Source organism: Bombyx mori, chromosome 18, assembly GCF_030269925.1.
Source record: "Bombyx mori chromosome 18, ASM3026992v2".
Taxonomy (NCBI): Eukaryota; Metazoa; Arthropoda; class Insecta; order Lepidoptera; family Bombycidae; genus Bombyx; species Bombyx mori.
In genome coordinates, this window is record NC_085124.1 from 6,405,387 (window position 1) to 6,419,054 (window position 13,668).

The 13,668-nt window shown below is 34.3% G+C and overlaps 1 protein-coding gene across 1 annotated transcript; it reads right to left on the reverse strand.

The window, feature by feature from the left end:
- Window positions 1-191: 191 nt before the first annotated feature.
- LOC101744659 (uncharacterized) lies at window positions 192-12,826 on the reverse strand. The gene is made up of 5 exons (XM_004928182.5): window positions 12,253-12,826; window positions 11,471-11,619; window positions 10,343-10,421; window positions 8,362-8,568; window positions 192-7,195 (listed from the first exon to the last, which is right to left on the reverse strand). The coding sequence occupies exons 1-5, from the start codon at window positions 12,547-12,549 to the stop codon at window positions 7,100-7,102; spliced, it is 828 nt and encodes a 275-aa protein (XP_004928239.1). The 5' UTR covers window positions 12,550-12,826; the 3' UTR covers window positions 192-7,099.
- Window positions 12,827-13,668: the final 842 nt, after the last annotated feature.

Genomic DNA, 13,668 nt, shown 5'->3' on the forward strand with positions numbered 1-13,668 from the left:
TATAAAAATTTACAACAACTCTTATAATATAAATACACATGAATTCTTCTATTGAGGCAAAAGCGTGATTTCAGAGCGATTAAGATTTCATCTTATATCACGTTACAGAAAAAGCAAATTGTAAAGATGAATTCAGAAGCCTTTATGATGCCCGAAATAAGCTATAAATATAAGGAAAGTAAACTACACTAAATGAATAAACAAAAATTTATTTAAAAAAATTAACACCAGTAATGTTACAACAAATACAAAATAACCTATGGACAGATGATTAAAACTAAAACTACAAAAATGGAGTACTTAAAAAACGCTAACTTTTTTTTAAAAATATATCCGATGCAGATTATAATAATATGTATAAATGAAAAGTTCCAAGCCGAAAGGGTGATTTAATACTATACTAACTAAACACAACCGAAGTAACGTTTATCGGTTAAAAATATAGTTAGGTATTTGATTCAGCGTTTAAAACTCGCTTAACAAAAAATTTAAAAGCTTGTACGACAGTTGTTTGCGTAAAATCTCACTAGGCTCTAGTTTCGTAAATATTAAATAGATCGATGGTGGATTCCGCGTAACCAAAGGTAGGGAAGTTGTTGACCGCAGATACGGACGTATTACTTTGAAACTGGAAGGAATTATTTAAAGTCGGAAGTCTAAACAAACAATACAATTGATATCGAGAGAGCACTCTCAGGGTGTAACACCAGTTTGTATTTCCCAAAACTTTAGTACTAAAACAGAGCTGCATTCGCAGGGTGAAACACCAGTTTGCATTTCCCACAACTTTAGTACCAAAATAAACAATTCTCCCAAATATTTGCTATCAATTCATGAATAAATTTCACTTTAATTTCAATGCTAAAACTTAGTGTGTGAAATGTCAAATAGGGCTTTAATAATTAACGAGTTACACAAGAATAAGAGTATTTGGGCAACGGTCGTGAGTTTGATAAAGAATGCGGTGGCAAGATTTGAACATTTGTATGAGTTACGGATTTTGCCAAATAGGGTGGCACCATGTTACTATAGTATTATGATGAGGCCATCATTTTTTGTTGTCATGTTTGTGAACAGAGAAAGGCTGAGGGGCATTTGAGTTTGTATACCGTCTGAAAAATATGACGAACTTGAAGGTACAAGTGTCTCAAACTCATTTTTTCAATATTATAAAACTATAAACTCTTCAACGTCTTTTGAATTTTTTGTCACATTAGTAACTAGGTGCGGTGCATAGTGCCACATCTATAAAAGTGACATTTTATATTTGCACATTATACATATTTTTTTTAAATTAAAGTTCACAAACATGACATTAAAATTGTTTATATTTAAAAAAATATTCTAAAAATACGACTGGTTCCTTCTGCGGAAGCTAGCCGCTATTTCGCTACGTTACTAGAAATTCACACACAAAGCGATGTTATTTATTGCACATCAAATTTGCATGAGCATCAATTTATGTTGATATTAACAAAACGATTCGATATCATAATCATATAACTTGCAATTTACTATAAAGTACTTATGTACGTAACATAAAAAAGCACTAAAATTATAAAGTTGTACTTACCGATAAAATGTAATTCTTCTATTTTAAAAGTTACAATATTCGGACTACTGGTGGTAGGACCTCTTGTGAGTCCGCGCGGGTAGGTACCGCCGCCCTGTCTATTTCTGCTGTGAAGCAGTAATGCGTTTCGGTTTGAAGGGTGGGCAGCCGTTGTAACTATACTGAGATCTTAGAACTTACATCTCAAGGTGGGTGGCGCATTTACGTTGTAGATGTCCATGGGCTCCAGTAACCACTTAACACCAGGTGGGCTGTGAGCTCGTCCACCCATCTAAGCAATAAAAAAAATCCGTATGTGGGTATGCAGAACATTTAGGTACGTCTCTACGTTCGAAACAAGTACTACATATAGGCCACCAATGCGACTTTTGTTGGCGCATGTTCTTTACCTACTTTACTCTTTACTTACTTTAGTTCTGGGCATTTAGACCAAAAAATTTGTGTTATTTTCGCGTTATGTTAAGTTAGTATAAAACATTTTTTTTTTTATTGCCTTTGTAGGCAGACGAGCATACGGCCCACTTGATGGTGAGTGGTTACCGTCGCCCATGGACTTCAGCAATGCCAAGGGCAGAGCCAAGCCGCTGCCTACCGCAAAGGGCCTACCTACATCGAGATTGTACGTAGTACATAATATCTCGATGGTATAAAATTTTTGTTAAACGACTTCAAGATAGATTTCGTTACGGCCTATATGATATGCAATATATATAAATAAAAAAACAAATTGAGATACGTTCTTTGTTTTATAAAAATACATAGAAAAGTACTTAAAGTTCATATTGTCCAAAAACGAAAATTTTGTCTTTTTAAATCGCAATGCCCTAATCATATTAAACTTTTAAGGTTGTAATTCATCCTTAACACGAATTGTCCGTTTTTTACTAGATTTTGTTTTGTTCACAGATGATGAATCTTTTAACAAGACTTACGCGTGCGACTATTTTATCGAATACAGAACTATTTAGATTTTTATATTTGTAAATTAATATGACAAATTAAGAAAGATGGAAAGGATATATAGAGGAAACTGAATCTACCAATTAATTTACAAATAACACTAAACATGTTTTATCTTAAAATTATCCACTCTAAAAGATTAAAATTGCTACGTCTTCACCACAATCGTAACATTTATGTTCAATCTAAAAATATTGATCCTTTTTTAATTATAAATTTCTATTTAAATATACTGTAACATGTTACATTCGTGAAATGAAAATCATACAAACACTCAAAAGAGGGAAGTTTTTGTTTTTTTTCAAGCGGTTAAATACCAGAGCCCATCACAATGTGAATGCCGTCATCCAACTTAAAATCATACCATATTCTCTTGAGTTATTTAATCGCACGTTAAATACATTTGTTTACATAAAATACATTACGTTGAACTGAATATATATTAGACATATTTACGTGCGATACTATACTTGATTTATGACGGAATTCCCGTTGATTCGGCTCAGATTTACAGAAATCCGAAATTGCTGTTATTGCATTTAAGAGCACGTACTAGCAATAAGACCAAACGTCTGTATATTCATACTTCTTTGTCCATACAGTCTAAAACTAAATGAGACAATAAAAATTATACGCACAAAGAGCGTTAATTCAATCACAAGGTATTGTATTGTATTATATTATTATTATTGTATGTATTATTATTGTTATGCATTATGTATTATTATGTATTATTGTAGGTATTGTATTATTACTCTCAATCGGCATGCAACATGGAAATTATCTATCGTTTATGTAAGAATAACACGAAACCATTTTTGTCTTGTATCAGCAAATATTGCAAAATATATTCGTCATTCGAGAACCAGACGATTTTCATTTCGTAATGTCACGATTTTCGTTCGCTTGTCGACAGTTCTTATTGGTTATGAATGCGAATCGGTTGAATGCGACAATTGCATATAAATACCCTACGACAATTTCATTTCATATTCAGAATGACAGACTAGGTACTCGATCTTGTCAGATAATATAGACTACTAATTCAAATCATGATTCAATATACAGATAAAAATAAATACTGATAAAAATAAAGTGGTTTATTTAAAAAAGAAAATCCAAAACATGATTACAACTGTATACGTATAGTCTCACAATTCACAATAATATAAAGGTTCTAAAGACATTTATTATAGACGCTGAAATTACAATTCAAGGTAAAATATTTAATAATGTGCAATGGGCCTAAACTAGTGCCGCCCTATATATCAGGAGTCCAGAAAATATTTATTATTTTCTTTAGTACTAGTACCACTACGTTATTTCGTAATGCAATAATAGCTGTGTCGATCTTTCTTTACAATATGTTTACGATACATATTATAACACAAACTAAACATAACATTTTCTTCGGTTTTCATAGACATATTTAGAACAACTTTTGCCATTTAATCTCGCTTTTTTTATTTCTATTTAATTATTTTAAATGATGGGAGTACTTTACAATTCTCGTGATTCGTGAAAATAAAGAAGGCGAGATTAAACGGTAAAAATATTTTTAAATAGAAGTAAATGTATTAAATTAACGTAGAATGTATAGGGACACTAGAGGGGCAAGATTCTGCTTTGGTTTACAAAAAATGCAATGTGCTATGTATTTACGTATTTAAAAATTCTAGAAGCTTCGGATATTGGCAATTTACGCGATGAGGATGACGGTATCGTATTAAACAGAATAAAACCTTATTGGTCAATTCATATATTGCCAAGAATCAATGAATCATTAAAATGACTCCGTCAAAATAATTATTATAAAACCTATCAAATGATACGGGAGAGCAATATTTGGTAACATAGACCTAGAGATAAGTCACATTGAACTTGTCGACACATATTCGTGTCTGAAAATTCCATAAAATAATGAAATGCGAAATAACTATAATAATATTGTAGCTGAAGTACTAAGTCGAAAAATTATTTTATCCGCGACCGTGAAACACCTTATGCGTGGTGCGATTTAAAATTATATCGTCACCCTCACAATGTAGGAAGAGATTTCAAGATTTATTAATTGTAAATAATTAATCATAACATAATTTTAACAAATATAGGTGCTACTGCGAAAATATTTCACGATTATGATCAATAGAAGGTGTTGCTAAGATTCAGCCTAAAAAAAGTAAAAAAATAAAGTCGATGAATCATTTTAACAGCTTATAGATATCGTGAGAAAAGATTTTTCTTCGTATTTTTTCGGAAAAATTCGTATTTAACGTGCTCTCTCAAATAGCTTCAGTACCTACCCATCTTAGAGCCCTAGGCGTAAGGCAAACCATCAGACCAATATATATATAAAGAGTACATAATACGCAATTCAAATATTCGCTATAGTTTTAATCATATTTTCAGATTACTTATAAAAAGGTTGTATAGCCACACCGAAACCTCGAAAACGGTAAAAAAATCCCATCCCAGGAATTATATTTAATATTTACCTGTACTTCATATTGGAAAAGAGCAAGTTCAAAAATAGCAACAACTCTGAGTATGTTGGCAAAGTTCAACAGAGAATTTCGAACGCAACGGGCACATCTAGACCAACAATAAGAAAAATTTTGAACCAGGTAGAACAAAGAAATAAAAACAATACTAACACAAACAAAATTAAGCTGGGTAGACCACGCAAGAAATTCTATCTAGATCTTGATGATTTTAATTATGCAGTGATACGACGAATGGTTAATAACTTTCATCTCATTTATAAACAGGTCCCTACAATAAAAGCAATTTTAAAGGATGTGATTTTTCACTAAGAAGAATACTTCACCAAATGGTTTTTTTATTCAAGAAAATTACTAATAATACGAAAATGCTGATGGAAAAAGATGACGTTAGACTTAAAATAGTAAAGTACCTAGACTTAATAAGGAAGCACAGATCTGAAGGCAGAGATATTGCGTATTCTGACGAAACTTATATTCACACATCCCGAACGTAGCAATAATTACATAAAAATCTCGGGAACTCATTTCGTATAATACACTGGTAAATATACCGTTTTTTGTAGCATCTCTATATTATACAATGACATTATCCATTTTGACATTTGATACTAAAAAATAAAGGTCCTTAAAATAGATATGAAAATGTCACTTATTTATTACGATCATTCATTGACAGTTCGGGTGTCATCGTATCCCGATAAAGATCCGAGTTTTCCCGAAGGAAAATAATTTCTCACTACATTTAAACTAGAAGTTTGAAGCACGCCGGCTGAATGTTTTCACATTGCAAACTTTGAGAAATAAACTTCTCAATTTTATTCTAATTACCGATCTACCATTTGAAACCGGATTGCACGGCTGCCATAGAAATAGGCTGGATGGAGACGAAACAACGACCTTGATCTTAATTACTAGTACATTAGCAAAACGCAAGCATTTTTTGTTAGATTATTTTGTTGTTCGGCTATTTTTTATTTATATAAACGTGTATTTGTCACCTAATGAAGAATTCCAGTCTGAACTGTGCTAGAAATAATTTTATTGGAGAATTAATTACCGAACAATGACATTTGGAAATTCGATCTAACGAGCAATGCTATCCGCCCCGTTGACGAGCTGTGAAATTATGCATGTACAATATTGCCTTTCCATTTTCAAAAAAATCTTTTTTTTTTAGTGTTGCGGCTAAATGCCATCCCGAAATTTTATTGACTAGTTTCTTTTACTGTATTACAAAAAAAAAAAGATGAAATGAGATGGATATTACAAAAGCTCGTACCGAACGCAGAGTCCATCGCATTGTTGAGATCAACACAGAGATTACTCTTTCGCCACGAAGGCCAAGCAATTAACGACTCTAATTACTGTATCACAGGGTCCGTAACCCAGTCCGAGTTATTCTTATTACGGTACGCATACTCGCTACACTTTATTTGTCGCGTTTTTTTTTTTTGTAATCTGTTATATTTGACGAGACGTCATAAAACTCTAGATCCGCTTTCTATGCCACAATACTAATTATTATACGTTGATCGTGAAACCAGTCTTTTGCTCTTTAGACGTCGGGCGCTTTAGGCATAGTACATGGTGGGAATTGAAAATGTATAAACCGGTCCCTTGCCGTAATAAGCCGGCTCCAATTAAAACAATAAAACGTGTCTAAAATTCTTATATCTGAAAAGTCTAGTTTTTTAATGGCGCTAAAAACAGCATACGCCTACACACAAAGACAAGAAATGTTGATGCATTGTATGACTATTTTGATTTGATCGTTTTAAAAAGCAAAGGAAATATAGCATAGTTCTATTTGTTTTGTATTAATAAAAACGTGTTATTTTGATTACTTACCAATACATTTCAATATTTTTTCATTGTACGTAAAATCTAAAGGATAAAACATCTTGAAATAGCAGATCATATTCGAAATAACTGTACTTGTGTATAATGTTTACAATGTATATATGTTAGCACATCAACACTAATGTCCTTTAATATGTAGCTCATCAAAGATTCACTCGATGAGCACGAGGTGCCCCTCGGATAGAGGCTCGTCGGTCTGATGTTATATGCTGTCATAGCTGTTGGGGTCAGGCGACAGTGTAGGCCCAGCGCTACGAGCTGGCAGTTTGAAGCCGCTTAACATAAATGCCCATCCATCCTAAAAGGAAATTTTCATATAATTAATAACACACATTAGACATTTAATTAATTTTAATGTAGACAATTAACATTAACTCTGTCGATGCCGGTACCAAGCCCGGATGAGAAAAGAGGAGGGTTGGGTTGGAGTTCGACCTTTCCACCGTAAAACCGTCATCGCCGAATGTCAGAGCTGTTGTAGTCAGAGATGTTTTGCATTTCATGGACTTTGAAGCATGGTGTGTTTAGTAAGAAAAACAGCAATTAACTAAACTTTCTTTGATACTAAGGTACCTTTTCTGTTGAGAATCTATAGGAGATTCAGTATGCACGAAGGGTTCTATGCAAACTAATTCAAATGCCAAACCCCAAATTTACATGAGAGCGTCCTGAAGGTATACACCATGTAACTTTCCCATAAGTTGATAAAAAAATACTTTGTTAGCTTGTTTTCTCTAAAAATAATTTCATTATTAACTGGTACACACTGGTAACAAGTACATACATAAGACGTCCGGTGCATTCGTGTTGAGCGATGCACCGGTGTTCGAATATCAGGCGGGTACCAATTTTTCTAATGAAATACGTACTCAACAAATGTTCAGGATTGACTTCCACGATGAAGGAATAACATCGTGTAATAAAAATGAAACCCGCAAAATTATAATTTGCGTAATTACTGGTGGTAGGACCTCTTGTGAGTCTGCACGGGAGGTACCACCGCCCTGCCTATTTCTGCCGTGAAGCGGTAATGCGTTTCTGTTTGAAGGATGAGGCAGCTGTTGTAACTATACTTGAAACCTTATAACTTATATCTCAAGGTGAGTGGCGCATTTACATTGTGGATGTCTATGGGCTCCAGTAACCACTTACCTGGTGTAGGTGGGCTGTGAGCTCGTCCACCCATCTAAGCAAACAAAAATAATAATAAAAACATTTTAAAATTTTAGGCTTAGATGTCGACTTTCGTATACTGGCGTACGGGTCACTGAGGCTTAGTTGGAATAGGCTGGAATAGACCCATTAGGGAACCGGCTTACGGCTGGCGGCGGCGGAAGAGCTTTGGTGGGATTCACGATGACGAGTGTCATGAGTAAAATAGACACAGGTTTGAATGTCGAATTGCAACTAGCCTATTTAAATTAATTGAACTTCAGCTATTTCTTGCTCTTTTGTTTCACTTACCTTAACAAGATTGGGCAGATCTGTCCAAAATCCTAGATTGGGTATAACTTCCACACCAGTTGCACCCATCAGGAATTTCTTGGTGCAAACTCCGAGGACCAAGTAAAATATGACAAACGAAAAGAATATTATTAACAAAGTCGAGCCAACAGATCTTCCGGAATCAATTTGCTTTAAACAAGCACTTTGCGAGTAGAAAGCTAGAACCTAAAACAATACATTATTAATTAAGATTTTAAATTATATAATTACAAACATTTTTTTTATGTTTAATCTTTGTAAAACACCAAAAATTCCTTGTTTTTATTCATCTATTTTACAATTTCCATGAACAAAGTGAATATTAAACATTTGCGAGTATAAGCATGCATACATAGGCAGGGGCTTGGCTCTGCCCCTCGCATTGCTGTCGTCCATGAGCGACGGTGACCACTTACCATCAGGTGGGCCGTACGCTCTCTGCCTACAGGGGCAATAAAAAAAAATTCATACATAAAATATTAATTGTCACCACAATTAAACGAACTAATTACCCTAATGTTGTTTAAGATAGCACCACCATATCTGGTCCCGTGGGTGTCGTAAAAGGCGAAAAAATGATTCACCAGAAAAAGGGCACTAGCATTATCCGAATATTATACTAACGTACTGCGTTCCTTATTTACTAGTGGTAAGTCGTGTGATGGGGCATGCTGGATCTTTACTCGGCAAAGTACCCACTTTTTTTTTTTTATTGCCTAGTAGTGTGGACGAGCTCACAGCCCACCTGGTGTTAATTGGTTACTGGAACCCATAGACATCTACAACGTAAATGCGCCACACACCTTGAGATATAAGTTATAAGGTCTCAGTATAGTTACAACGGCTGCCGCATCCTTCAAGCCGAAACGCATTACTGCTTCACGGCAGAAATAGGCGGGGCGGTGGTACCTACCCGTGCGGACTCACAAGAGGTCCTACCACCAGTAATTACGCAAATTATAATTTTGCGGGTTTGATTTTTATTACACGATGTTATTCCTTCACCGTGGAAGTCAAACGTGAACAATTGATAAGTACGTATTTCATTAGAAAAATTGGTACCCGCCTGCGGGATTCGAACACCGTTGCATCGCATATATACGAATCCACCGGACGTCTTATCCTTTAGGCCACGACGACTTCAAAACTTGCTTCGATTTAAGTGTGTAACTGCCATTATACAATACAATTGAGTCTTCATGCTAGTGTCTTAAGTTAGATGTTATGTCTTATGAGCTAGTTACTACTTAACCACCTGTAACAACTCACAACCCCAATAAAAAACACACACAGAACAATTTCATTCCACTTCCTTTTCTGCTAATCAACCAATTTCGTTTTTTTCTTTGTAGCTAGTGACCGCTTTGGTTTTATCAATAAACACAATAAATGAATAATGTTACTTTGGTACCCTTACAAGAAAAATACATATGACAAAAGAAAGAATTTCTAAATCTAGTATCTGTAACTGATTATGATTCTGGACAATATTCGGCCACTGGGGAAATATTACTTAAAATAATATAAAAGTAGTTTTTTAACAATAACTATATCCAGTCAGTAAGCTTCACATAGATATCCAAATAGCAATGTTTTGTTTTATTTTAATCGGAACACTGCATCTGATTTATCTACTTTCGGCTCTCTTAAACCTTAAAACTTTTAATGACTATCTGTTATTACTTTGCTCTGGTAGACAGCATTATAGTACTAAAGAATATAACTTAAGGATAGAAGTCCTAAATTTAAATGTATCATTGATTATCTATCTAAATTTATTTTTATATAAACAGATACACAATCCTATTTTGGTTAGGATCTTTGTACATCTTAACATTTACAAGCTACCAGATGTTATGTAGCTGAAGTATTTAGATATTTTTAATAATTTTCCTAGGTAACATTGAAAGCAAAGTGTAGATTATACATTTTTCTTATTTCTCAAGTGAAGAATACTTACAAGGTTATTTGGCTCTGCTAAAGAGAAAATTTGCAATTCACCATCAGACAGAGAGCAAATGAGGAGAACTGTTGTATTTCTGTAACATTGAAATTTTAAATATTGAAATTTAATTACATTGTAATACAGCACCTGTTTAAATCTTTATTTACTACTGAATGGTATTTTTTAATATTCATTTATTCCTCTAATTTACATTAATTATTTTCAGAAGTAAAATGAGTAAATAGCTTTAATTTATATTCCAGTTTGTAAATAAAGGCTCAGTAATTTTTACGAATTTCTTAGCAACCCCTGAATTTTCATAGAAAGTGTCAGGTCCATCTGGATGCAGAGAGATGAATTTATAAAAAGAATGCCGGTGCAAAATTTTATCACAATCCTACTAGTGCAACTTTATAAATTACTTCCAGTATACAGTTTACAGAATTTATTGACAAGGCTTCTAGTGTGTTATAAATTACGCTGCTATAGTGTCACTGCCACTCCAACAGTATATAAACTTACCACATATTATTTGGGTATTTTGCTTATCTTGTTTTTAGCTTTAGCATAGCATTTTTTTTCTTTTTATTGTATGTTTTTAGTATTATATTATAGCCTTAGTCTCCTAATTAAAGTATTAAAAATGGAAATAAATGAAAAGTTTTATTTTAAAAACATTTACAAAAGAAGCATATTTTAAAACATATATTTTTTCATAATCTAACTTGTAAACGGTACAATAATACAGGCAAGATAAACTAGTGGGAACTAAGTGAAAATTATATAATTTTCCAAAACGTGATGTTACAAGTATGGCCTGAAAGTAGAATTACTCGAATCCTATTGAAAATTCATATTTTTCATATTATTTACTTGAAGCTTAACCATACTAGTACATGTAACATTACATTTTGAAAATAAATTTAGTCATTATATTCTTAGATCTTATATTATCTGAAAAACAAGTGATGTTGACAGTGTGTTTTAAAGATCCAGTTCTAATAAAAAAAATTACAAAGTACATGGGATGCTGTGTCTTAAATAGTTATAGTCAGGTATGAGTGATCACCTTAACCTATACACATCTAGCTGTGATACTACCAAAGGCCTTTTTGGAATATTATTAATACTAATAAAACTTACGATGGACCATGAGTGTAAACTATTGCATCTCCTTTAGCACTAAATACCGATTTATCAGTATTGCCAATTAAATCATACACATTTAGATCCTTTTTATATGTGTCTGGTGTACCATCAACAGCATGAAGCACTTCTCTGTGTCTGCAAATCTGAAAAAGTAGTAAGAGTACATTCCACTAAATTCTAATGCCAGATAAAACAAGAAAATATTAATTTTAAGTTTTTACTGTTGCATGTACATATATGTATGTAGAATAGATTAAATGATACATTTTATACAATTAAGACATGCAGATTTTAAGAACATATTTTTACCCATTAATTCTTTGATAATACTAAAATTCAAGTAGTAACATGAATTTGACTATTTACTGAATTTATATTAATGTATAACAGTTTTCGAATATATATTATTATAGACAAAGGATGGCCACCTGGTAGTAGGTAGTCACTCATAAAGGACTGCATTCATCCTAAAATGAATTATTAGCTAGGAAAATATTGCATCTTTAAAATATTTTTCCTTAAATATATTTTAAAGATTACTACTGCCATTAACAGTTACAGTTTGATCGCTAAAAAACCTTGTAGCGATGAAACGTTTTTTGATTATTGAAAAACCAGTTTTCCCTAATTATGTGCATATTGATGTATTATCGGTAGAACACTTTAAACCAAATTAAACGTTTCAAAATATGATATTAATAGCAAAGATAGTGTCGTTTATTTAAAACATGAAAAATATTTCTTTTAAAGTTTATTTTTTTGAAATTGTAACTTACGGCTGTCGGTACTGTACAAGTATTGTTAACAGTTGTAGAATTCGGTTTTAGAAGTATGTCATAGCAAGGATGATAGTAATAAGTACTAAGTTCAATCGCATTTGTTGCTGGAGCTACTTCAAAAGTTTGAGCAGAAAAAAATGTCGATTTACTGGCCGAAGACAAATCTATTCCGGTGCCGTTGGAAAACTCACAAACGCACGCACTTTTTTTCAGGCACACATCTTCACCGTAAATTGGAAATATTGAACAATACAAACAAGACATAAATAGATATATTTTAATCCTGAAATCCATTTTATAGATTTTATCGTTGAAAAACTTATACGTAATTCGCACAATCAAAATAATGGATAGGTAGATTCGACAGTCGACAGAAAATGTCAAATCATAGTGATTTTTTTATTTGAATGTCAACTTGGACAAGCATAAGAAATACAACAAGGATTTAAAAAATAAGTGAAATATGAAATACCAAAGTGAAAAAAAAAAAGAATTCTAATTTACTGAGGTTCATTAAGCTAAAATCGAAGCCGAGTTAAGTCGTCGTGGCCTAAAAGATAAGACGTCCGGTGCTATCGTATCTAGCGATGCAACGGTGTTCAAATCCCGCATGCGAGTACCAATTTTTCGAAACAAATATATACTTAACGATTGACTTCCACGGTGAAGGAATAACATCGTGTATAAAAATCAAACCCCGCAAAATTATAATTTGCGTAATTACTAGTGGTAGGACCTCTTGTGAGTCTGCACGGGTAGGTACCACCACCCTGCCTGTTTCTGCCGTAAAGCGGTAATGCGTTTCGGTTTGAAGGGTTTTTGCAGCCGTTATAACTATACTGAGACCTTAAAACTCATATCTCCGCCGGCGGCGCCGTCGAGCCGGGGGCCGGAAGAGGGAGTACACTCGTGCGTTCGGGCCCCTGTAGGTGGTGGCTTCCCCTCGGTGAAGTTCAAGGGGCTACCTTAAAGGGTAGAGGTCGCGTGGCGCGCTACCAGCACTCTAGCGCGCTGCCAAGGAGATAAAAAAGAGCAACCGGTTGGCGGTGTATCGCGTCCCGACCCGGCAGGCTGGTTCTGGTCCAGCAGGATATTCCGGGACACCAGCGGTACCGTCTGGGTGGCCTGACGGGCTGCCGTACCGAGACGGCTGCCGTTTCAGAGCCTTCGATTTGCCTCGAAGGCTCCGTCGGCTGGGCGTCCTTAGGGTGAGCTGCGTTGTCTGATTGCAGTGTTGACCGCGGTAACCCCCATACCTCATCCGGGTTCTGACCTTGGAGGGGATAGGACGCCCGGACGCTTGAACGACGAGTGCAGGAGAGTCGTTTAGTGGGTGGACCCTAAAATTCCTTGGGCCCACGGTTTGCTCCCAACACCTTTCAGATCGTCGAGTCCCACATACCCGCAGCTCTT